We start from the raw sequence: 27,524 nt of genomic DNA on the forward strand, positions 1-27,524 counted from the left end.
GACCATAGTTGAAATCTCCCATAATAATTACCCTCCTTCCACTCATTTCTTCTATTTGCTTGTGCATACTGTCACCACCATCTTTTCCATCACCTGGTCTATAGCAGCACCCAATTGTATATTTAGTTCTGCTAGCCACAATCTCACACCAAATGGCCTCAAATGTGCTCTTTTCTCTATCCTGCAATTTAACTTCTATTCTCCTTGGCTGTAGCTCATCAGCTATCATCAACAATACTCCTCCACCCATTTTATTCTCCCTCATTCCTGAACGCACTATGCCTATCACATTCAATCCCACTAGCTATATCATCTACAGTCAGCCATGATTAACTAATACCAATAACCTGTGGTCTGGAAGTGCCAACCATGGCCAAAAAACTCTTCCTTCTTGTTCCTAATACTCCTAGTATTAGTGTACATGAATTTAAGACCCCCATTAGCCCCAACCCTACCTTGATGCCTTATATTAACTATCCCACTCTGATTTGTTGTCCTTATTTGCTTGGGCATATTATATTCATTCATACATTCAACTGCCTCCCTAAGGACTGTATATCTACCCCCCCCCCTTAATAAATCTAGTTTCCTTGAATTTGCACATCCATTACATTTAGCAACACTTTCTCAAGTCTCCTTACACCATAACCATTCAAATGCAAGCCATCCATCTTATATAGATCCTTTCACCCATCAAACTCACTCCACACATCCACAAATTCCACACCACTCGTCACACATAACCCACGCATAAAGTCATTCGCAATTATGGCACTCCTTTTAAACATTTGACTGTCATACCGTGGCAAAAGACTAATCATTCTAACTCTCTCACTCTTTTCTTTTGCTACCTCAAACAGTTCATTCAGGTCTTCTATCATTTCCATTTTATCTCCTTTCAAATCATTCGTACCTGCCACAACAATCGTTTCTTTCACCCTTTATGGTCGCACCAGGTTGGTACGTTTGTCAAATCCTCTGCTAACACACCTCATACTAACGAGTCTCCATACAGCACTCTGTCCTTCATTTTGTTCATGTTCACACTCATATGCCTATTTTTCCTGTCATACTTTTTATTATTGGTTGGTTCATTCAGTCGACTTTTGCTCATATGCTCTAGCATGCTGTTTTGCCCTTTGTATCGCACCATTCAACAACATGATCTCACTCATTGCATCTATCTCATCTTTTTTATTCTCTGTAAAACCATTAACACTATCATTCACACTTTCTACATTCACACTCTCGCAATTCTCTGGTACAACCTCGCTTTCTTGTCATATCCCTATTTTCTTCGTTCTGAAGTTTGACAAAAATATCGCACTCACGATCCGAAATACACTTCTTGTCATATCCCTATTTTCTTCGTTCTGATGTTTGACAAAAATATCGCACTCACGATCCGAAATACTCTTCAATTCCTCATTCTCCCTACATTTTCTACACACATTCACTCCTTTATTATCATCTAACCACACTCTGACTGCACTCCGCAAAGCGTACATTTTGCAGTTAGTACACTGAATCATCTCCTCTACATTACCGTTCTTGAAAGAAGATGGCGAACCATCATTACTGGCCGCCATTTTCCTTTGTACTGGAGCCATACTTACTTGTAACATATTTTATCAAATTATAAATTCTAAACACCAAAAACACACAAACAGACGCACTAAGATACGCAAGGCAAACAAAACTATGCAAAACAAAATATTAAAGTAAATTTATCAACAATAACTGAAAATAACGCTTATCTTATCTGGAGCTTTCATGAGCACTACACACTACGAATCCCTCTAGCGGCGACTTCCCGACATAGATTATGTTATAAAACACTTTAGTACACTAACTACACTAATAAAACTACAATAGTATACTAAAATTACACAATTAAATCTAACAAAATATTAATAAATCAACAAAAATCACAAATCTTTCAGGAGCTCTCTGACAGTACGTCCTTTCACCAGCTAGCCTCGACACCAGAGTCCTATTTTGCTGAGTAGTTACCCAATTACAGCCTTTCGAAATGTGAATTTTAATTATAATCACCCTGTGTGTGTGAGAGAAAGAGAGATGTACATACATTTAAAGGGATTCCTGGAGGATACTGTGATTTACATGTTTAATGTTCAGTAGGTATATCTCTCTCTCTCTCTCTCCATGTGAATACTTTGACCTGTGGAACAACCATTACATAGATATAATGTAATGGTTGTTCATTACATAAATACAATCATTGATGATTTTTGAGCATGTATGGAAGTAACTCAGGTTTCTACCTAAGTCTAGGGAGGAAAAAAAGCAGTTAGTTTGAAAAAATCGGGCAAAAGATAAGTATATAAGATTCTTTTATGTCTTTTGAGCAATGTAATATGACAGTTGAAAGTCAGATACTTCATAATTACAAAGCGTTTTGTGACATTTTGAGTTACTCACTATGGTATTGTGAGTTATTCTACACTGGTTTCCATAAATTAATAAATGAAGAGAAAAATGATGATAGCTCGGGGGGGGGGGGGGGATAAAACAACATATGAAAGTCAGAAATATTATTTCAAAAGTGAAACTGAGTCTGATTATTGTATGCAAATGAGTGGTGCTTGTCAGCAGTATATGCAAGTACATGGTACTAAGTGCTAGCTATAAGTTGATTAACCAACCTCTCATATATGGGTTCAACAACAACAACAAAAAAACCCTAAAACTGGGCATTTTGGATTGGGTGTCCACTTTGTGTCTAAAGCAAGAACAAGAAATTTCATGATAGCAAAATTGTTCGATATGGCTACAAGACATCATTTAAATGATGAAGTCAGGTGACAAGCAATCGTGAGGCCTACCAAAGCAAAGCAGAGGTAGCCAAGATGGTTGCTTGTGAGTCATTCTGTGTTCACAGACTGGGGAACCAATTCTGACAGTCACGAACAGCAATCCAGAAACACATTGAAGGAAAGCCATGGTCTGCAACCATAGTGAGTGACTGATATTTCCGATTATCTGCTTGCCAAAACAGGAGTTCTGCCACCCACATCAACTACAATTTGACCTTGTGTTAGGTACAGGAACATCAATATCTGCTTCTGTTGCTTGCAGAAGGCTTCACAAAAGTGAACTATATGCTAGGCTACTGGGAAGTGTACCCTAACCTGACTGAGCTAAAAGTGAACTGGACCCAAGACCAGTGGGGTCTGTTTCGGTTACAGATAAGTTGATTTTCTCTACAACACGATACTTGGTGTGCTCTAGTATCGCTTTGTATAGAAAATCCACCTAGAACTTGATCTTCTTCTGGGTCTTTTTCCTGCCATTCTAGAAAATGCTTGTTTTGCTAACCTCTCCTCTTCCATTCTGTTTAAGTTACATACCATCTGAGACTAGTTATGCTAACACATTCATTCCTGAATGCTAACATTGCCAAGTTCTTTCCTAATATCCCCATTTTTAATATTATACCGCAATTCATGCCATCTCTTCATTCCCCTAATCTTTCTCAGAACTTGTGTGTGGTCCCCAGGCTTATATACAGGTAGTTTAGTGTTTTGACTAAATTCTTTCTTATTCCATATAAATTTATTTAGCTGACTTCCTACTATATCAGCTTCACCAATTCTGTTGTCGATATAATTTAATTTAGCATCTTCACTAAAAATTATTCATAAATAGCTAAAATGCTTTACTTGTTCTATAGGTTATTCATTCAGGATGCAATTGATATTTTCAGTGTTTCTGTCTATTTTCATTGTCTTTGTATATTTATTGCTAATTTTCATGCCAAATTTATTAACAGTTATTGAGTTTGGCCAGAATGTCCTGTAGACTTGTATGTGATTTATTTAGAAATATAACATCATCTCCGATATTTTGGCAAACTTCACATCGCCATCTTCGTGGGAACTTGTTACAAAGACAAGTGCACACAAGTACTACATAACAGCAAATGAGAACCGAAGCTAGGATGCTAACGTTTTCCTAAAGTCCTGATGGTGCCCCCTGGCGGGCTATATTGGTAGTTCTTGGTCTTTGGGCTGAAGTTCTTCTGATAAATGTTTCCCAAATTTGGGGCAGTCTCATGCATCCAAATTTGTTGAGGTTTGGCATGTTCCTAAGGGCTGAGGCTGATTCCATGAATAGTCTTTCATATTTGAACTTGGTGCGGTGTATTACTGTGGCTTTCTTCCATCTTATTCTGTGGCGAGTATCCAGAGCGTGGTCTGCAAGCCCAGAGTGGCTGTACTTGTGTAATCGGATGTAATCCTTGTGTTCTGAGATTCTGATATTTGCTGTCCCCTGTTTGGCCAAAGTAGGACAGTTTGCAGCTGCAAGGGACCTGGTATACACCAGGTAGGTCTAGGGGAAGTGGTTGGTCTTTAGTAGAGTGGATAAGGGATGCCAATTTTCTATGTGGTCTGTAACAGGTGGTCAAGTCATGTTTTTTTAAAATTTTGTTGATTTTTTCTTTTGCTGTTATGTAGTACTTGTGTGCACTTGTCTTTGTAATAAGTTCCCAAGAAGATGGCAATGTGACGTTTGCCGAAATATCGGAAAGTATATATTAAAGTTTATTTAATTTATATTTCTAGTGTACGCTATCAATTCCTTAATTATTAGTTATCATGTATAACCAGCGTATAAGCCCCTCAACAAGAATAACATCATCTCCAGTTTTCATATCTGGTTTAAGACCACTTTCCTTCATAATGTGATCGATATAGATGACAGTAACAGTTGAAATAATACACATCCTTATTCCATACCTGACTAAACATGAAACCATCTTCCTGTACCTTCTTCAATTCTAAGTGCTGATTTACAATTCAAATACAGACTAAATATTTCTTAATATAATTTCCTATTTACGAGGGGTCTGAAAAGTTCTCAGCCTGAAGAAACGAATTTATAATTTCAAAATTATTTTTATTTTTCAACATAATCTCCCTTAAGACTAATGCCTTTATTCCGGCAATGCTCCAGCCATTATCCCGACTCTGTAGTGGTTCTCAGTAAGATCTGCCAAATACCCCTCTACAGCTACAATCACCTCTTGATTCGAAGAAAAACGCTGACCAGTGAGGAAGAGATAGAAGTCAGAAGGAGCCAAATCTGGGGAATAGGGTGGATGTTCCAATGATTCATAGTGCAGATCCCTTAATTTCCCATTGCCAAAACACTTGATTTTTTTCTTCTGCAAACCGGATCTTTTCTCACGAATTTTTTTGTCTAGTCTGGTTAAAAGATCAGAATAATATTCCCCGGTTATTATTTTACCTTTTTCAGGATAATTAATAAACAAAATGCCTTTAGCATCCAAAAACACCGATACTATGACCTTTCCTGCTGATGGAACCGACTTTGTCTTCTTTGGTGCTGAACAACCGGCTTCTGTCCACTGTTTTGACTGCTGTTTGGATCCTGGTGTGTAATGGTGAATCCAAGTCTCATCCATAGTAATAAATCGACACACACAATCTATTTTATTCTTGTTAAAATGCTCCAAGTACTGTTGAGAGATTTTTATGCAAGTGCGTTTTTGATCTGCTGTTAGCAACCTCGGCACCCATCTTGCACAAGGCTTTTTCATGTTCAATTCTTCATGCAAAATAATTTTAAAATGCTATAGTCTCAGCAATTTCATGCACTTTGACTCGCCAGTCATCCAATACCATATTGTGCACTTGATCAATGATTTCTGGTGTTGTTACACTTTTTGGATGTCCTTCACGTGGATCATCTTCAAGGCTGGTACGGCCATGTTTAAACTCGGCAGCCCATTTCTTAAATGTCAAAAACGAAGGAGAAGAGTGCCCATAAACTTTTATGAACTTTGAATAAATTTCTTTTGGCGTTAAACATTCTTTTACAAAGAATTTTATAACCGCGCAATACTCAATTTTAGCAATTTCAAGGGATACAGACAACACACTTTTACTTCAGACAGCTGTATAAAACAAACTACTTGATAGAATTACTTGCAATTTCACATGGATGCTTATGACAGATGTACCAAATTAGAAAAAAAAAATCTTGCTGATAGTGTTGCCATCTATGGTCGAGGCCGAGAACTTTTCAGACCAACCTCGTACACCATATAACTGTAGTGTTTTGAACAGCTTTTCTCTTATCTTGTTATTTGCCTTATCCAGATATACAGAACTTAGATATTGGCTCTCGTTATATTCCTGAGATTTCTGAACTATTATTCTTAAAGTGAAAATCTGATCTGACAACCTGTATTTGTCCTGAATCCTGCTTGTTGTTCTCCATGCTTTCCTTCTTATGTAATTTTTTTTCAGCCATTCTCAAGTTTACTTGCATAAATCTTACCAGGAACACTCAGTAGCAAAATTCCTCTCTAATTCTCACAATAATTTTTATTTCCATTTTTATAAATAGTACTATGAGAGAGTTTTGCTTTGATCATCTGGAATTCAACTCTGTGACCAGACTGGTTATATATCACTATTATTATTGATATTATTATTATTATGGTCAACTCCAAGGAGTCCTTAGACTCATTGAGGGAGGCGCTATCTGAACTATCCAACATTTGCGCAATATCTATCATACTTTGCTTTGAACTCATTCACAGTCATGGCACCTGGCACCCACAACAGACTCTGGCAACCTATTCCAGTCATTCACTACTCTGCAAGCAAAAAACTTAGTTCTGACATTCTTGCTAACTACACTCTTATTCAGTTTTCATGGGTGTCCCCTAGTTCTCCCACCACCACCACACCTGTTCTGAAAAATTTTCTCTGAATTAAACTTGTAAATATTGCTTAGTAATTTGTATTTCTCAATCATATCATCCGTTTTCCATCTTTCAACCAGTTTCTGTAACCCACAAATCTTCAACCTGTTTTCATGAAGTTCATTCCATAAACCTGCTACCATCTTGGTCACTCGCCTCTGAATCCTCTCCAACTCCTCCTCATGACTAAAAAACCCTGGCGCCCAGATCTGCATGCAGTAGCCAAGATTGGATTTTATCGAGGCTTAATAAAGAGGAACAATAACCTGCTCGTCTCTGCTTGTCAAACTATTCTTCAGTAACCAAGTGATCTGATGAATTGCTTTAGCCACTTTTGCTATGTGCCCCCTAAACTTTAACTCCCAATCCACTAACACTCCCAAGTCTCTGATTTTGTCAATTTCATGGAGTACATTTCCACCAATGTGGTATACAGCTGGTAATCTTTTCATCCCAAAATGCATATCCTTACACTTTGCCACATTAAACTGACATCCATTCTCCTTTGCCCAGTCTGCAAATCTATCCAAATCATCGTAAAAAAATTTTGACATTTATATTAACTATTGCTCTATCCAACTTTTCATCATCAGCAAATAACTGAACAGTACTTTTTTCAGATCCTTTCCTACATCTTAATGAACAAATTAAACAGTAGCAGTCCAAGAACAGAACCCTGCAGCACACCACAATTTACTCCTGAATAAATGACTCTCTAATATAGCTCTCCATCAGTCATCTCCTCCTATCCATCTCATCCTACTCTATATCCATCCCCGTGTACTGTAGTTTACTGATTAGTGTGGTATCCTGTCAAAGGTCCTTGCAAAATCCAGCGGTATCAGTGTAAACCCATTACCTTTATCCAACTTAGCTGTCACTGTATTATAAAAGGTGAGCAAGTTACTGAAGCATGATATAACCTTCACAAAATCATGCTGCCCCCTCCATACAGTATCCCATTTCCATCTGTTCATTCCTATATTTTGCTCATGACCAACTTCTCCAATACTTTGACAACAACTCCTGATATGCAGATCAATTGGTAATTTGCTACATCAGTTTGGAGCCTTCTTTACGCAATGAAACTATTTTCCCCTTTTTCCATTCCTTGGGACTAACCCAGAACTGAGACTTAGATTAAACAATATGGTCAAGGGCACTGACAATTCCCTCACCACTTCATGTAAAACTATATATCATTCAATACCATCCAATCCTGCAGCTGTATTTGCATTAAGGTTCTGTAATATGCTATTCACCTCCATTTCATTCATTTCAGTTCCTGTATAAGCCATCGGTTCCCTCATTCCTGCAATATCACTGCCTGGATGATATACTCTTGCAAAGTGTTCACTTAGTAATTCTACTATTTCGATTGATTCAGTTACCTTCCTACCATCGACATTCCTTAAAATCATTTTGCTGTATACATTTTTTCTTTTACTTGCAGAATATCAAAAGAACTGTTTAGGATTCTCTTTAGCCTGCATTGCTAGCATCCTTTCATAATCTGCTTTTGCCTTCCTTACCACACTCATTACCCTTCTGGCCTGTGCTTTGTACTGTTCATGTGCCTGCAGGTCACCTGTCTTAAATTCTCTCCACAATTGTTTCTTTATTTGTAGCTTCAGTTTAATGATGATATTCATCCATTTAACTCCCACTTGATTTATTCTCCTGATTGGGTATGCAGTCTGCCATTACCTCCATCAAACACTCCTTTACCACTTTCCATGCACTATCAACATCCAGCCCTTGCAGTTTTACATGTCATGGCACCAATCCCAGCAATCTCCTAGGCTTGTCATACTTACCTGTCCTATAATTCCACATATACCCAACTTAACAGAAAATTTCTCACATTTAGCCACCTCCAGGTCAAGACCATATGATCACTCTCACCAATTGGTGGTGGTGGTGTGTCCCATTCTTGTTTATTTATATGTTTCCCTTATACTTTACTTTCTTTTATATATCTTATCCTCTTTCTTCGTGCAACGTCATCTCCGTACTAGAAATCTAAGCTCTTGCTCCTCTTAGTATCCTAAAACATTTATATTTTCAAGCTGCTCCATTTAGGATATTTAGTTTATAAAGAAATTTAAAACAAGAAGCAAATTCCTAAATAAGTCTAGAAGTGAAATAATCATGCAGTCATAACCTTGATCTCATAACTCAACTCCCCCCCCCCCTGCGCCCAGGTTCGGACGTTATAACAAGCGGTGCATTGAATGGCAATTTCAGACAATTGAATATTTGATAAGCAAAAGTTTATTAAACTCATAAATACAATACAGGACATTAACTTCTAAAAACTACAATTCAATACTAAGATGATACAATGTTAATAAGATAAGCAAAATACAAAATATGAAAATTTCACATTAGCACGTGGGATAAATTGTTATGCCTCCACAAAGGACTCTTCACACACAAGATAAAGGGGCTTTCCCGTCAATGATTAAGTTGGCTTAATTCTTTTACCTGCTTAAGCACAATAATACGACACAATAATTCAATTAGACACAATTGGATTACACACATTAATTTACAAGAGTTATGTGGGCTTAGCAATTCCATTACTACAATGAACGCCACATTCAATTCCTTCGACCTTTCTCAGTTAAGGGTAAAATACATATACTAATATCTATACACACTGTCGCTCGTTCAGCAATACTGATAAACTAGTTCCCTCTTTCTCTATACTATTAAGTGAGCTAAAGTCCTAGTTCAACTCTCATTCAAGTCCTTCAATTGCTTAGTAATACGAATTACAATTACAGCCATATTAAATTAACAGAATTAACACAAAAATTTTCACAATACCGTTTGATGAAACTCTTCTACTAGACTTTACTTGTCTGTGATTCATGAAGAAAATCTCCTTCTGTAGTGGGACATATTTGGGGTACTTCGGAACATGAGGGCCTTCTCGGTTTCAGCATACCAGGCTTCTTCTAAGGAAACATGATTTATCTGCTGTTCTGCAGTCATCAAATTCGCCATGAGGATATCCACAATTTCTACTGATAGTCTTCTTCCTTTAGACTAGGGTTGGCTTAGTATGCGGTAAATACCTTTCTTCCCAACCATGTGGCGTCCTTTGTTCTTGATGGTAGGAAAACGGGACCTAAATCCCGCTTACTAATATTCCATGTCATGGCAGACGGAGGGGACTCCTGACCGTCACTCAGGAAACTCCTAAGCTAACCTCCAAACGAAAACTGGCAAAAAACCTTCTGGGGGGGGGGTTCTAACCCTTTTATATTATGACCCTACCGGCACCTACTGCAATTAATTTTCTCCCCCCCCCGACATTAGGATACGTTTCTTGTAACCTGTTAGGGTGGCATCTCCCTGCTGAACTTTCCATCTTTGGTGGGCCGTGTGCACACAACTGACCCACGGTAGTGTCTAAATCGGGAACCGTGACCTTGGACTTTACTTTGGTTCTAGGTAACCCTATGAGTCAGCTTTATCAAACTCTATCAGATCACCCATTTTTTCTGAGAATTAGCATAACTTATAATCTCTTGTTTCAAGTGTATAACAAGTAGGCCTTTTACATGCAAAATTCTTATAACTAAATACTGTAAATTAATTATCTCATTTTTTCTAATATTATACAATCATTGTTCTTATACGAGTTAGCAATTATTCTTTTCAATATATTTATTTCATTTTATACTTAGATGCAAGCACGATTTTCTTATTAAGGTTTCTACTTGTTAAATTGTGATCAAGTAAACTCTCTTATGAAGATAACAAAAATCACAAATTTAACAGTGGCAACATGGTCATGTTCATTTTAGACAAATTCTCAGATGCAATTACTAAATCGAGCACTCTCGAACCACTTATATATTCATCACATGCTGTCTCAGGTAATTATCCCTTACTAACTGCATAAATTCCATTTCCTTCCTCCCATGTGTCCTATCACCCATAATAATTACCTCATCATCAAATTATTGCCGTGTACCCTCAAGGGGTGTACAGGATATGATAGTACTACATGAAAAAAATTAGATCATTATTAACTTCCTATCTACAATTTTCCTCCAAATCAGTCTGTTACTTGTCAAGACTCCAACATTATCAGATCTTATATTTCTATCGTCTAAGGCACTTTGTACCCTATCAATCCACCTATATCTTGGTCTTCCTCTGGGTCGTTTTGCTGCCAACCTGGCAGAGAACACTTGTTTTGCTAATCTTTCTTCGCCCATTCTGTTTAAGGGACCATACCACCTGAGATTAGCTCTGCTAACGCATTCCTGGATGTTGACAATGTCAAGTTCTTTCCTGATATCCTCATTTTTAATATGATATTGCCATTGATGCCATCTGTTTACACCTATAATCTTTCTCAGGACTCTCATATCTGCGGTCTCTAGTCTTTGGTCAAGTGTTTTACTTCTGACCCAGCTCTCAGATCCATAAGTTAAAACTGGTTTGAACACTGTCTGTTTACAGCTAATTTAGTATTTCGACTAATTTCTCTCTTATTCCATATGAATTTATTCAATTGACTTCCCACCATACCAGCTTTGCTGATTCTGTTGTCATCATCATCATCAAATTCCTGCCATGTACCCTCAAGGGGTGTACAGGATATGAAAGTACTACATGAAAAAATTAAATCATTACTAACTTCCTATCTACAATTTTCCTCCAAATCAGTCTGTTACTTGTCAAGACTCCAACATTATCAGATCTTATATTTCTATCGTCTAAGGCACTTTGTACCGTATCAATCCACCTATATCTTAGTCTTCCCCTGGGTCGTTTTCCTGCCAACCTGGCAGAGAACACTTGTTTTGCTAATCTTTCCTCTCCCATTCTATTTAAGTGACCATACCACCTAAGATTAGCTCTGCTAACGCATTCCTGGATGCTGACAATGTCAAGTTCTTTCCTAATACCCTCATTTTTAATATGATATTGCCAGTGATGCCATCTGTTCATGCCTCTAATCTTTCTCAGGACTCTCATATCTGCGGTCTCTAGTCTTTGGTCAAGTATTTTTCTTCTGACCCAGCTCTCAGATCCATAAGTTAAAACTGGTTTGAACACTGTCTTGTATACAGCTAATTTAGTGTTCCTCTTTCTCTCTTATTCCATATGAATTTATTCAATTGACTTCCCACCATACCAGCTTTGCTGATTCTGTTGTCTATTTCTTTATTTAATTTACCATCTTCAGTAAAAATCGTGCCTAAGTAGCTGAAATGTTTTACTTGTTCCACAGGTTCTCCATTCACAACACAGTTGACATTTTCAATGATTCTGCCTATTTTCATTGTCTTCGTCTTTTTAATGCTAACCTTCATACCATATCTATTACAACAGCTATTCAATTTAATCAGAGAATCTTGCAGACTTGTAACGGATTTATTTAAAGGTATAACATCATCCGCATAAAGCAAAGAGCTGACATTAACATTTCTAATTTTGATATCATGTTTAATACCACTTTCCTTCATAATTTGATCCATATAGATAATGAATAACAGAGGGGATAATGCACATCCTTGTCTCACACCAGATTTAACATTAAACCATCTTCCTGTACTTCCTTCAATTCTAACTGCTGACTTACAACTCAAATAAAGACTAAGTATTGCTTGATATAATGCCCCATCGACACCATATAACTGCAGCGTATTGAATAGCTTCTCTCTTGGTACCTTGTCATATGCCTTTTCCAGATCGACAAAACTTAAATATAGATCTTTGTTATATTCCCATGCTTTCTCGACTATTTGTCGTCAAGTGAAGATCTGATCCTCACAGCCTCTATTTGGCCTGAATCCAGCTTGTTCTTCACGAAGCTTTTCTTCCACAATTCTTCTCAACCGTTTCTCAAGTATACTTGCATAGATCTTGCCAGGAACACTCAGTAGGGAAATACCTCTGTAATTCTCACATTCAGTTTTATTTCCCTTTTTATATATGGGTACTATGAGAGCTCTACTCCAATCATCGGGAATTCGTCCCTCTGTCCAGGCTTTCTGAACTATGCAGTGCAGCCACTGTAAGACTTTTATACTTCAGCATTTCTGGTCGAATATCATCCACTCCTGCTGCCTTTCCACATTTCAAGCCTTTGATGGCTTTTTCTACTTCAAGTATGGATATGTATTCCTCACTGCATGCCTGGTCAGTGTTTTTTATCACTGTGCTGTCATCACTGCTTGTTTCATTTAGCAGTTTTTCAAAGTAATTACTCCATACTTCAAGGATATCTTTTTCTCCTTTTTTCATGTCACCCTTATCATCACTAACTCCTTTTACAGCACTCTTTCCTCCATTCCTAAGCTTCTTCAACAACCTCCAGAATATTTTGCGAACTTCTTGATATTTATTTTCTATATTCTTGCCAAAGTCCTCCCATGACTTTTGTTTAGCTAGTTTTACATTGTTTAGCATTCTTGCATTTGTCTCTGTATTCTCTAAGAGCACAAGCTGACTTATTTGACAGGAACTTTTGATATGCTTTCTTCTTTTCCTTCACTACCTCTTTAACTTCCTGTGTCCACCAGGGAGTTCTGATTTTTTTATCCTTGCAGACAACCTCACCACATGTCTAGCTGAATCAATCAATTTCTTCAGAGTTTCCCACTGAATCTCCAAGGTTTGATCCATGTTCTCAAACTCCTTCATTTTTTCTTCAATAAACTTTGTATATTTTAGTCTACAGTTCACATCTGAGAGCTGCTCAACTTTTATTCGTTTTAAAACTTTCTTACATGTTATTCTTTTCAATATGAAATTCAATTTTATCCTGCTCAAGACTAAATGGTGATCACTTCCAATTTCAAATCCTCTGTACACTCTGGTGTCTTGCACCAGGAAGAAAACATCACTATCAACAATAACATAGTCAATTTCTTATTCCTTGCCTCTTCTCTCCATGTGAATTTGTGCACATTTTTATGTTTGAACATGGTGTTAGTAATAACCAGTCCATATCCTGAGCAGAAATCCAACAGATATTTGCCATTATTATTAGCTTTGCTCTTTTCTCCAAATTTTCCCAAAATATTTTTGTATGTCTCACAATCATTTCCTGGTCTGCTATTTAGATCCCCAACAAGGACCAACTTTTCCTTTTTCATTGTGTCAGCTGCTTTTTCTAAAGCTCAAAAAATTACTCTACTTCTACCATAGGCACAAATAAGTCTCATTGTCCAGTTCCCCATTCTCATATTTGCCCACATTACTCTACTTAAGACTGATTGCCATTCAAGAAGATTAGCCTCATATTTTGTGTTGAATACTATGGCTTCTCCTTCTTTTCCTTGATTGTCATTGCCTGAATATAACATTTTGTATTTATTGCCCAGAAAGATCTCACCAGTTTTTGTCTTTATTGTTTCAGCACCCCTATTATGTCAATCTGGTACTTATCTAAATCCTCAGCTAGCTCCATTTCTTTGCCATTCAGGCTTCTTATGTTGATTGTACCGATCTTTAACTCTGGTGATGTTGAGTTGGTTGTTGTTTTCAGATTTGTTCCAGTAGCTGACTTTTCGCTGTTTGCTCTGGTTCCCTGGCGAAAACAACGGGGGCTTGTTTAACCGGGCGACGCCCCAGCCGGCATGAAATTTCGTCATGTCATACCATCATTTTTTATTTTGGTTTAACCAATAAGAATAATACAACTTGGTCAGTTAAATACCAAATTGCCAGCCCATCCTCGTTCGTTCAGTATTCAGGCAGATACCCAACAGGGTGCACCATGAGAAGATGAGGATTGGACATTAGGTCAGAAGCCCTGGTCGGTTCTCCGCATTCCTTTAAAGGCTATGTGGAGGTCTCCTCTCAGTTATACAGCTCTCCATCTTTTTTATCCCCTGGTTTGTAGCAGCATCCATGTGTTATTTTCACTGGCTTGCAGTTGAATTTCTACTCTCTTTGGTTACAATTCATCGGCTATCATCAATAAGCCTCCTCCTCCATTCTTTTCTCTCTGTCCTCCCTAAACACATTTATACCCTTCCCATTCTATCCCACTAACTGTATCATCTTCTGTTAGCCATGTCTCACTAATGCTAATAACCTTTGGTCAGGATGAGCCAACCAATGCCTAAAATTCCTGCTGCTTGTTCTGAATGCTCCTAGTATTATCTTACGTAAAGTTGCAAAAGTCCCTTAGGCCCACCACTATCCTGATGCTTTTATCCCATTCTGGTTTGTTACCAGTGGTATTAACTGAGGCATATTATACACATTCTTACACACAACCACCTCACTAATTTTTGCATATCCACTCAACAGCTTACCCACCCACCCCTAAAGGCTCTAGTTTCCCTGATTCTACACATCCACTTTCACTTCATTCAACAACACTTTTTCCAGTCTCTGAACACCAAATCGATTCAGATGCAAACCATCCTTCTTGTTTAAGTCCTTTCACCCATCAAACTGACTTCACATAATCCATAAACTCCACACCACTCCTCCTGCATAACCACACGTCGAGTCATTCGCTATTATGGCCCTCCTTCTCAGCCTACTCTGTCATTCAGTGACAACAGACTCACTATCTTAACTGTCTCACTCTTTTCCTTTGCTACTTCCAGTAATTCTTTCATGTCCTCTCTCATGCCATACTTTTCTCCATTTAAATCATTCATTCCAGCCACTACTATCATTTCTTTCACCTACACTTTTATGTTGTAATAGCCTCTCTAACATCATCAATTTTAGGACCCAAAGAGCACAATTTTGTTAAACTCATCGATCACACCTTTTATGATTGAATTGCTGTACAACACCCTCTCTCTCTTTGATTTTCTCTCTCTCTCTTAATTAAGCCCTCATTTCTCTTATCATCTTATTAGTGAGACTAATGCTAGTAACCAAAGTTTTTTACTTTACTTTACTTTATATCTTCTTTCATTGCAGTAAAATTATGGAGAGTACAACTGTCTTAGGAATAATTACTTTCGTTTTCTGACATTTCAGCCTTCATATTAAGGTCATCATCTGGAGTACACACACAAAGATAAGCTAAATTACATTTCAAACAGTATGCTAAAATGTCGATGATCTGATCAATGTCATTCTACTGGCCTGACCTCTAGTGAAAAAAAAAAAACTACATCAAAGCTGTATTATATTTATTACATCATCCAAGAACAAATTCATATAGATAGTTTTAATACATCGAAAGTGGTAGCCTAGATGCTAAAATGTCGATGATCTGATCAATGTCATTCTACTGGCCTGACCTCTAGTGAAAAAAAAAAAACTACATCAAAGCTGTATTATATTTATTACATCATCCAAGAACAAATTCATATAGATAGTTTTAATACATCGAAAGTGGTAGCCTAGATTACTTAGCCCTAATTATAATTAACTCTTAGACTGAAAGGTTATGTGGGTGGAATATGTGCCATTCATATTCTTTGAATTTTTAGACCACCATTATTGTTAAGATTAGGGTGGTTGATAAGAATTTCACAGACCTTAAATTTACTCTCATACCACATTTTGGTTGATATAAACAACAACAGGTGCCTTTCCGGTCAGTATTCAGGGCATGATCAGAAAGGACAGATTTACCACAATGGTTAAATTCAATGTGCTTTATGTTCCTTTTTTCCTTATAGGAATTGTGCATCCGGTTTCACCTATATAGGGAAAATTACCAGTGCAATGAATATGATATACTCCAAGGTGGGCCAGGAGAGGAAGTGGACCTTAAATGATCTTAATGGATTTTTTACAACACTCAAAAAGAATTAAAATAGAATTTAATACTTCCTATATTTCGTCCTAGTCACTAGAACATCTACGGGGATTACAAAAACAATTAATGTAACATATGCACAAATAACAAACAATACTAAGCCCAACCACGTGGGTGACACTAAAGTCCTATCTAGGTAGAGCGCCCTCTAAGGGCAGTAGTAGGTGGCTTGAAATGTAAGGTGGGAACTCTGGTGATGAGTGTTTCCCAAATCTTCGGAAGCTTAATGCAACCATATTTATTGAGATTTGGTTGGTTTTTGAGAGCTGCTGCTGCTTGTAAGAAAAGTCTCTCTTTCTTGAATTTGCTGTGGTGGAGCATGGTGGTTTTCTTCCATGATACTCTGTGGGTGGTGTCCAAAACATGGTCAGCCAAGCCTGAATGGCCATAGTTGTGTTTGAAGATGTAAGACTTGTGTTCCTCTAGACGGATGGATGCTGATCTGCCTGTCTGTCCAAAGTACGCCAGCTTACAGGAACGGGGTACTTTGTAAACTCCAGGCAGAGAGAGAGGAGGGAGCTGATCTTTCGTAGAACGGATAAGGGTAGCCAGTTTGCGGTGGGGCTTATATGCTGTGTGTAGATTGTACTGTTTTAGTATCTTGGCTATTTTTTCAGATGTGCCACGGATGTAAGGTATGGTGATGGCATTTTTAAAATCTTGTTGACGAGAAGGAAGGGGAATGGGGGAGGAGTTGATTATTTTTTTGATACTGTGATCGCTGTAGCCATTGGAGAGGAAAGTGCTGTGTATGTGGTTAAGCTCATTAGTGAGGGCGGTTCCACTGGAACAAAGATTGTGGGCTCTCTTGGTAAGAGTTTTAATAATGCCATATTGTTGAGAGGGGTGGTGGTGGGAGAGTTTGTGAATGTATCTGCCTGTGTGTGTGTGGGTTTTCTGTATACGGTGAAGGTAAGTGTATCATTAGGCAGGCGTGTGACTAAGGTGTCTAGGAAGGGTAAACAATTGTTCTTTTCCTTTTCCATAGTGAACTGGATTCTTGGATGTAGACTATTGAGATGACTGAGGAAGGAGTCTAACGTGTCTGGGCCATGAGGCCAAATAGAGAACACATCATCTACATATCTTAGCCAGATAGAAGGTTTGAGTGGGGCTGAGTCTATGGCTCGTTTTTCGAAATCTTCCATATAGAAATTGGCAAGGGGGGGGGGGGGTGAGAGGGGGGAACCCATGGCAGTTCCCTCTATCTGCTTGTAGATTTTGTTGTTCCAAGAGAAATATCCAGAGTTAATGCCAAAGGAAAAGAGATCTAAGATGTCAGAGGGAAAAACGTTTTCGAAGAGAGATAAGGTGTCAATTAAGGAAATATTGGTAAACAAAGAGGAGATATCAAAGCTTACCAATATGTCTGTCTTCTTCAGTGTTCCAGTTGAACACTGAAGAAGACTTTGTTCCAGTGGAACCGCCCTCACTAATGAGCTTAACCACATACACAGCACTTTCCTCTCCAATGGCTACAGCGATCACAGTATCAAAAAAATAATCAACTCCTCCCCCATTCCCCTTCCTTCTCGTCAACAAGATTTTAAAAATGCCATCACCATACCTTACATCCGTGGCACATCTGAAAAAATAGCCAAGATACTAAAACAGTACAATCTACACACAGCATATAAGCCCCACCGCAAACTGGCTACCCTTATCCGTTCTACGAAAGATCAGCTCCCTCCTCTCTCTCTGCCTGGAGTTTACAAAGTACCCTGCTCCTGTAAGCTGGCGTACTTTGGACAGACAGGCAGATCAGCATCCATCCGTCTAGAGGAACACAAGTCTTACATCTTCAAACACAACTATGGCCATTCAGGCTTGGCTGACCATGTTTTGGACACCACCCACAGAGTATCATGGAAGAAAACCACCATGCTCCACCACAGCAAATTCAAGAAAGAGAGACTTTTCTTAGAAGCAGCAGCAGCTCTCAAAAACCAACCAAATCTCAATAAATATGGTTGCATTAAGCTTCCGAAGATTTGGGAAACGCTCATCACCAGAGTTCCCACCTTACATTCCAGGCTACCTACTACTGCCCTTAGAGGGCGCTCTACCTAGATAGGACTTTAGTGTCACCCACGTGGTTGGGCTTAGTATTGTTTGTTATTTGTGCATATGTTACATTAATTGTTTTTGTAATCCCCGTAGATGTCCTAGTGACTAGGACGAAATATAGGAAGTATTAAATTCTATTTTAATTCTTTTTGAGTGTTGTAAAAAATCCATTAAGCCTCCAACATGATGTCCTCACAGCACTTAAGCCTCTACACACGGATCTTAAATGAGTTGAATAAGTTTTTTAATTTTGCAGGTTTAAAAGTGGCATTACAGTTGTGTTTCTATAGTATTCTATTTATTTTGTCTGATATCCCTTTAATGTTTGGAATGGCTACAGTTTTATTGTAATTTAGTTTATTTTTAAGTGGAGTCTTGTGAAGAATTTTGTTGACAGTAGTTTTGCTGTAGCCATTTTTCAGGAAGGTATTGCTGATAAGTTTCAATTCATGTTTATATGCTTGTTCACTGGAGCACATCTTCAAACTCCTGTTTTTTAATGTGTTAATGGCATCTAGTTTTTGTGTTGGGTAGTGGTAAGAGTTTGTGTATATATTGGCCAGTATGTAAACAGTGAAGTAGGCTTATGGTAAACAGTGAAGGAAAGACTGCCGGAAGGAAGACATGTCACGAGTGTACCTAGAAAAGAAAGTGTGTTCTGACTTTCAATTGTGAATTTTATGCATTTGTATGCAACTATGAGACCAGATAATGAAAACCCTGTCAACATATCTAAGTCAGACTTTGGATTTTAAAGTATAGGAAACTAGAGCATGTTGCTCAAAAGCTTCCATATGAAAGTTAGCATTTGGGGTGGGGATAACGGTGAGCCTATGACTGTGCCTTCTTTTTGCAGGTAAAAAGTATTTTGCCACACAAAATAGCCAGAATGTGATATATGGGCAAAGACCACTGCACTGTGATATTGGGCAGGAATTTGTCCTATAAAAGAAGAATTGTGTCATTGATTGGGACATTTGCGAAACGGGCCAACTCCTTGAGTGTTGATTCTAGTTTCTTGGCTGGAGGATAATTAAGGCTGTTGATACCTTCAATTGTTGGCCAAAGCAGTACATTTTGATTGTGAAGAATGATGTGGAAGTAGTTTTTTAACTGTATTCACAGACCAGGATGTGACTGATTTTTATATATATATATATATATATATTTTTTTTTAAGTTCACAGGTGCTGTTGCCTGAGACTAATTGATTCATTTTTTTCTAGGTAAGTTGTTCAGTTTAAAATAACCATGGCACTGCCTTTATTAGCTCTAGTGATTACAATGTCCTGATTTGCTTTTAAAGATTTCACAGCTGCCAATTCAGATTTGGTTAGGTTGCTAGTTATGGTTTTAGTATCATTTAAAACATTCCTAACACAGTTGTAGTCTCCACAATTTTACTGAAATGAATGCTGATCACCATGTGACATAAAGGAAAGGATCTTTATTTTCTGCTTTCATGTCACGTTTATCATCTCTGATTCCTTTTATAGTACCTTTGATTTGTTTTAATAATTTCTTACACACTCTTCTATCATTTCTAAGCTTTTTTGATAACTCCTGGAAAATTTTGCTACCTTTCTGATATTTATTTTTCATGTTCTTACCAAAGTCTTCCCATGACTTTTGTAGCTAAACTAAAACTAGCTAAAGTTTTACACAGTTCTTCGCTTTCTCACATTTTTCTCTGTATTCTCTCAGAATGCAAACTGACTTACTTGCTATAAATGTTTCATATGCTTTCTTTCTCCTAACTGCCTCTTTAACTTCTTCAGCCCACCATGGTTTCTGATTTTTCTGTTATTGCATGCATCACTGCATGCCTCTGTGGCTGAATTAATCAGTGTTTTCTTCAGGGTTTACTATTGAATCTCCATGGTTTGATTTGTGTTTTCAAACTGTTTCATTTTTTTTCTTGAATAATGTTTATGTATTTGAGTCTACATTTCACCTTTAAAAGCTGCTCAACTTTGATTTGTTTTAATCATTTCTTACACACTCTTCTTTTCAGTATGAAATTCAGTTTTGTCCTGCTCAACAGTAAATAGCGATCACTTCCGGTTTCAAATCCTCTGTATAATCTTGTGAACCAGTGGCAAAACATTGCTATTGATTATATAATGTAGTCAATAAGACTTTTCTTATTTCTTCCATCTTCTCTCCCTGTTAATTTGTTTAATTTGTGTACATTTTTATGTTGGAATATGCTGTTAATAATAACTAGTCAGTGTGCTGAGCAGAATTCCAACAGGTACTTACCACAATTATTAGCTTTGCTTTTTTCTCCAAATTTTCACAAAACATTTTTGTATGTTTTGTAATCATTTCCTATACTGTTTAGGTCTCCAACAAGGATCTTTTTCAGTTGTCAGTTGCATTTCTCTAATGCCTCAAGAAATTGCTCCATTTCTTCCTTAGCAGAATCTTTTGTGGGACCTTCCCCATTCTGATATTTGCCTACATCAGTGCTTGATATTGATTGCCATTCGAGAAGATTATCCTCATATTTAGTGCTGAATACTATAGCTACTGCTTGTTTATTCTGATTGTTATGGCATGAATATAACATATGGTATTGGTTGTTTAGATAAATCTCATCTGTTTTTGTCTTCATTTCAGTAACACCTATTATGTCGATTTGGTACTTATCTAATTCTTCTACTAGTTCCATTTTTTTTTCCATTGGTGCTTCTTATGTTGATTATGCTAGACTTCAGATCTGCTGATGAGATTTGTTCCAGTGGCAGACTTTTCACTGTTCGACCTGGTTCCATGATGAAAAGAACAGGTATCTTATTTAACTGGACAACACTCCAGCTATCATGAAGTTCTGTCATGTTGTACCATTATTTTGCATTATGGTTTAAGCTAGTAAGAAAAACAGTTTGGTTGGCTAAATCCCAAATTTCCAGGGTGCACTGTGAGACGGTAAGGATTGGGCATTAGGTTAGAAGCTCTGGTTGATTCTCTGCATTCCTTAAAAGGCTATGTGGAGGTCTCCTCCCAGTTATTTAGCTTTAGCCCTTGAGCAACCCCATAGTCTAGACTTTTATTAAAGTCCCAAATGACACCTCATAGGCAAAATGCTGCTTCAAAGAAAATTCATAAAACAAACCATAAACTATTTCTGCTTCTGCAGCAGCAGCAGTTTGTGGTTTGTTTGTAATGTTTGTTGTAATGAGTCAAACCTAATATGTCTATGCTTGTTGAATGAATTAAGAAATAAATAAAATCATTATAGAAAATTAGTTTTTCCTGATATTTTAAAGAAATACAGAAAAATCTTATTATATATTATATATATATATACAGAAACATATCGAAAAGAATAACATATAAGAAAGTTCTAAAGCGAATAAAAGTTGAGCAGCTCTCAGATGTGAACTGTAGACTAAAATACACAAAGATTATTGAAGAAAAAATGAAAGAGTTTGAGAACAGGAATCAAACCTTGGAGATTCAGTGGGAAACTCTGAAGAAAACATTGATTGATTCTGCTAGACATGTGGTGATGTTGTCTGCAAGGATAAAAAAATCAGAACTCCCTGGTGGACACAGGAAGTTAAAGAGGTAGTGAAGGAAAAGAAGAAAGCATATCAAAAGTTCCTGTCATATAAGTCAGCTTGTGCTCTTAGAGAATACAGAAACAAATGCAAGAATGCTAAACACTGTAACATTCTTGCATTTGTCTCTGTAAGAATGCTAAACACTGTGTAAAACTAGCTAAACAAAAGTCATGGGAGGACTTTGGCAAGAATATGGAAAATAAATATCAAGAAAGTGGCAAAATATTCTGGAGGTTGTTGAAGAAGCTTAGGAATGGAGGAAAGAGTGCTGTAAAAGGAGTTAGACATGATAAAGTTGACATGAAAATGGGAGAAAAAGATATCCTTGAAGTATGGAGTAATTACTTTGAAAAACTGCTAAATGAAACAAGCAGTGATGACAGCACAGTGGTAAAAAGCACTGGCCAGGCATGCAGTCAGGAACACATATCCATACTTGAAGTAGAAAAAGCCATCAAAGGTTAAATGGAAAGGCAGCAGGAGTAGATGATATTCGACCAGAAATGCTGAAGTATGGTGGTATAAGAATCTTATGTGGCTGCACTGCATAGTTCAGAAAGCCTGGACAGAGGGACGAATTCCCGATGAGTGGAGTAGAGCTCTCATAGTGCCCGTATATAAAAAGGGAAATAAAACTGAATGTGAGAATTACAGAGGTATTTCCCTACTGTGTGTTCCTGGCAAGATCTATGCAAGTATACTTGAGAAACGGTTGAGAAGAATTGTGGAAGAAAAGCTTGGTGAAGAACAAGCTGGATTCAGGCCAAATAGAGGCTGTGAGGATCAGATCTTCACTTGACGACAAATAGTCGAGAAAGCATGGGAATATAACAAAGATCTATATTTAAGTTTTGTCGATCTGGAAAAGGCATATGACAAGGTACCAAGAGAGAAGCTATTCAATACGCTGCAGTTATATGGTGTCGATGGGGCATTATATCAAGCAATACTTAGTCTTTATTTGAGTTGTAAGTCAGCAGTTAGAATTGAAGGAAGTACAGGAAGATGGTTTAATGTTAAATCTGGTGTGAGACAAGGATGTGCATTATCCCCTCTGTTATTCATTATCTATATGGATCACATTATGAAGGAAAGTGGTATTAAACATGATATCAAAATTGGAGATGTTAATGTCAGCTCTTTTCTTTATGTGGATCATGTTATACTTCTAAATAAATCCGCTACAAGTCTGCAAGATTCTCTGACTAAATTGAATAGCTGTTGTAATAGATATGGTATGAAGATCAGCAATAAAAAGACAAAGACAATGAAAATAGGCAGAATCATTGAAAATGTCAACTATGTTGTGAATGGAGAACCTGTGGAACAAGTAAAACATTTCAGCTACTTAGGCACGATTTTTACTGAAGATAGTAAATTAAATATAGAAATAGACAACAGAATCAGCAAAGCTGGTATGGTGGGAAGTCAATTGAATAAATTCATATGGAATAAGAGAGAAATTAGTCGGAACACTAAATTAGCTGTATACAAGACAGTGTTCAAACCAATTTTAACTTATGGATCTGAGAGCTGGGTCAGAAGTAAAACACTTGACCAAAGACTAGAGACCGCAGATATGAGAGTCCTGAGAAAAATTATAGGTGTGAACAGATGACATCAATGGCAATATCATATTAAAAACGATGATATTAGGAAAGAACTTGACATTGTCAACATCCAGGAATGCATTAGCAGAGCTAATCTCAGGTGGTATGGTCACTTAAACAGAAAGGGCGAAGAAAGATTAGCAAAACAAGTGTTCTCTGCCAGGTTGGCAGCAAAACGACCCAGAGGAAGTCCAAGATATAGGTGGATTGATACAGTACAAAGTGCCTTAGACGATAGAAATATAAGATCTGATAATGTTGGAGTCTTGACAGGTAACAGACTGATTTGGAGGAAAATTGTAGATAAGAAGTTAGTAATGATGTAAATTTTTCATGTAGTACTATCATATCCTGTACACCCTTTGAGGGTACATGGCAGGAATTTGATGATGATGAGAAAAATGTTATCATCACAAAGTGAATATCTTGAACATGATAATGTGCAAATATATATATATAGCCTATCACAGGGAAAGAAAGCAAAGTATTTTAAAGAATAAGTCATTACTTGAAAAGTTAATGGTGCTTTACTTAAATTTTCTACCTGCACTTGTTTTTGGTGCAGTGCATATACAATCATCATCTTAGTTGCATATATTCGAAACAAGAAGTTATACTTATGTCTATTTTTGTAAGCATAGTAACATGCTGTTTATGCAGAATATAATTGTAGAAGAAAGTAATTATTATTATTGTTGTTCCGGGAAACTCCAAGGAGTCGACAGACTCATCGAGGGAGGCCCTAACATCATGTCAAGAACAACTATTCAGCATCACACAGTATCTATCATACCTTGCCTTGAACTCATTCACAGTCGTAGCACCCACAACAGACTCTGGAAGCTTATTCCACTCATTCGCCACACTCCAAGTAAAAAACCTAGCTCTAACACCCTTGTCAACCACGCTCTTGCTCAGCTTCCATGCATGGCCCCTAGTCCTCCCACCACCAGTCATATTTTCAAAAATATCTTCTGGATCAATCTTATAAAAACCCTTCAGTAATTTGAATGTCTCAATCATATCACCCCTCCTTCGCCTATCGTCCAATTTCTGCAACCCACAAATCTTCAACCTATTCTCATAAGGTTCATTCCACAGACCTTCTGTCATCTTGGTCACTCGTCTCTGGACCCTCTCCATTTCCTCCCAATCACGAAGAAACCCTGGTGCCCATAACTGGGCACAGAAGTCCAGATGGGGTTTGTCATAAAAGAAGGAAAAAAATATTACAAGATAATTAAAGAGCACCTCTAAAAAACTTAATGCATGGTAAATTTGTTTCTGTACTATCCCTGTGTGTTATTGTAGATTCTAATGATTAGAAGAAATGCATAAAAATTTGTGGTATCCTACTATTACATGGGTATTCCCTTTTTACCTAACAAGCTATGTAATTATACTATGTTAGCAAACAAGTATTTTTGAATATTTTTATAGGTTCAAAAGCAAATGATAGGCGCAGAGGATTAAGTAATAATTCATCTCTTAATACTGCTGATGCTGAAAAAGTGTTGAAGAAGGTTGAAAAAGATTAGTAAGTTTTAATAACTATTTTATTTGTGATTTTCATTTCTGTATTCATTTAAACTGATGAAATTTCATAATCAAGCATTATACAACTTTGCTAAAGTATTTCTACGAATTTTAAAAGTTGGAAATATTTTAACTTGTGTTACTTTTAAAACATTGCAGTTCTCTCAAGCTGTTTATCTTAATTATTAGATATATGAAGAGCCAAAGGCTTCAATTCGGCGACATATAACTTGTTTAAGTTAAGGGATATTACATCCCATATAGTTTCTTAGCCGAATAAGAAACTCAAAGAGTTTCATGCCGAATATAGTAGAAACTATATAAAGTTCGGCGATTCCAAGCGTAAGCAAATACCTGGATACTGCAGCAGCTGACCCTAAAGGTAGTGCAAGCTGAGGCAACTCGTGTCAAAGGTGGAGCAAGCTCCGATCACTATTCTTGATATTTACCCATAATGTGAACTTAGTTCCTAGGAGCTGTATTATTGTTCGACATTATGAGAGAAGTGACCTTCTCTCATAATGTCAAGTTCTTTCCCTAATATCTTCCTTTTTAATATGAATTTACCATCTGTTTAGACCCCTAATTTTTCTTAGGACTGTCATCTGTTGTCTATTATCTTTGATCAAGTGTTTTATTTCTAAGCCAGCTCTCAGATCCATAACTTTCCAATAATAATAATACAGAAATCACCAGACAAGATCAGATCTCTCTCTCTCTGCTTGGACTATGTATATATATGTATAAAGATTGTCATGGCAATCAATATCCTTCACATCCTGAAGATGTGAAGGATATTTATTATTAAAAAAAAAATCTTAAAGTGTGTTTATTAATAACATCCCTTAATGCATTCACCTCACACTGTAGCAGACTGCATTTTAACAACTCGTTTTAAGCTTTAATAGAAAAAATGCAGCATGTATAAATAATTAAATAACATGTTTAATCACTCCTATATTTCATCTTTCACTGAGACATTGTCAGATGGCAGTTATCATGGCCCAGAGACTATGAAGTAGCAAGCTGTACACCAGATTAAGTGAAATTCTGCTGTTGCAGTTTAGTCTGCTCATGGGTTGTAGAGAGCAAATTGTTTTTGCTGGACTTAAAGACATGCTTGTGTAGTACTGTTGTTCAGCTTTAAACATTTTTTTTTTTTTTTTTGCATTTATAAAGACCTCATTTGATTATTGAGTGCAGTCTGAACACAACAAAATAAGAAACATATTTCAGATTTTCCAAATTTTATCGCTTATGTCAAATATATAGTGGTTTTAACTTTATACAAAACATCTGTATAATATATTTAGAAATAAAATATTTGCATAATTTATTATACACATGTATTCACAAGAATATAATAGTTTTATTACTGCAAATATTTCAACCAGAAACTAACTGGTCGGCATCAGTATAATCACAAGGCAAAGCTACAACAAAGAATGTGAATCCTATTTACAGAGCTGAGCCACACGTCAGATGCCACCTAGCTGGTGGTTATAAAAAAAAAAAAAAGATTACAATTAACACCCAATTGAAAATTAAGTGATTTGATATAAAATTAAATTTAATTACATGACAGCATTATATTAAATTAAAAAAATAATGATAATTAAAAGGGGAGAGGGGGTATTATTGCTTGCCATTAAGGATGAGACTCTCCCACATTTTAGCGATAGGGAGACAGGCATTCTGATTGCCAAGTTTACCTTGGTTGGTTTTTGCCTTTGAACAAGTGAAGCAGACTTGCGGTTCAGAATAAGTCTATTTTTATTGTAAGAACATTGGAGAGACTAGCTAGATAAGTCTAAAACCAAGGAGAAAAGATCGCCATTTAAGATAGAAGATATTGTCTCGTGAAGAGAGAAGATGTGAATATTCAGGGCGAGATTACATTTGTGGCTTGTACTTGATTGCATATGAGTGCATGGCTAATGTTGACATAAGTGCGATGACACCCAACAGTTTGATAGTTTCTCTGACATTAGTGAAGTTGAAAATTATCTTCGAGTCGTGACATTGTTTTTAAAAGGAAATCCTCGCTCATAGCTTACCTTGTTGAACAGAAAGTTTGCTGAGTTTACCGGTCTTGTTGGTCCTCCCTTCCCCTGTTAAGGATAATCAGACGAATTTTTAACATATAACGTATGCCATTATAATATTTTTTATACATTTATTATTATAACCATCTACTAGGTGGCATCCGGCATGTGG

At 37.0% G+C, this 27,524-nt stretch overlaps 1 protein-coding gene across 1 annotated transcript in view; it reads left to right on the forward strand.

Moving 5' to 3' along the window:
- The window catches only part of Ada3 (transcriptional adaptor 3), a 244,258-nt gene that overhangs the window by 142,606 nt on the left and 74,128 nt on the right, over positions 1 to 27,524 (forward strand). The window contains exon 7 of the mRNA XM_090410059.1: positions 25,212 to 25,308. Within this exon, the coding sequence (XP_090266185.1) occupies positions 25,212 to 25,308 (97 nt within the window). The remainder of the gene's footprint in view (positions 1 to 25,211; positions 25,309 to 27,524) is intronic.

The sequence above is a fragment of the Typopeltis vanoorti genome, chromosome 20, assembly GCF_054136105.1.
Source record: "Typopeltis vanoorti isolate ZY-2024b chromosome 20, IOZ_Tvanoo_1.0, whole genome shotgun sequence".
Taxonomy (NCBI): Eukaryota; Metazoa; Arthropoda; class Arachnida; order Uropygi; family Thelyphonidae; genus Typopeltis; species Typopeltis vanoorti.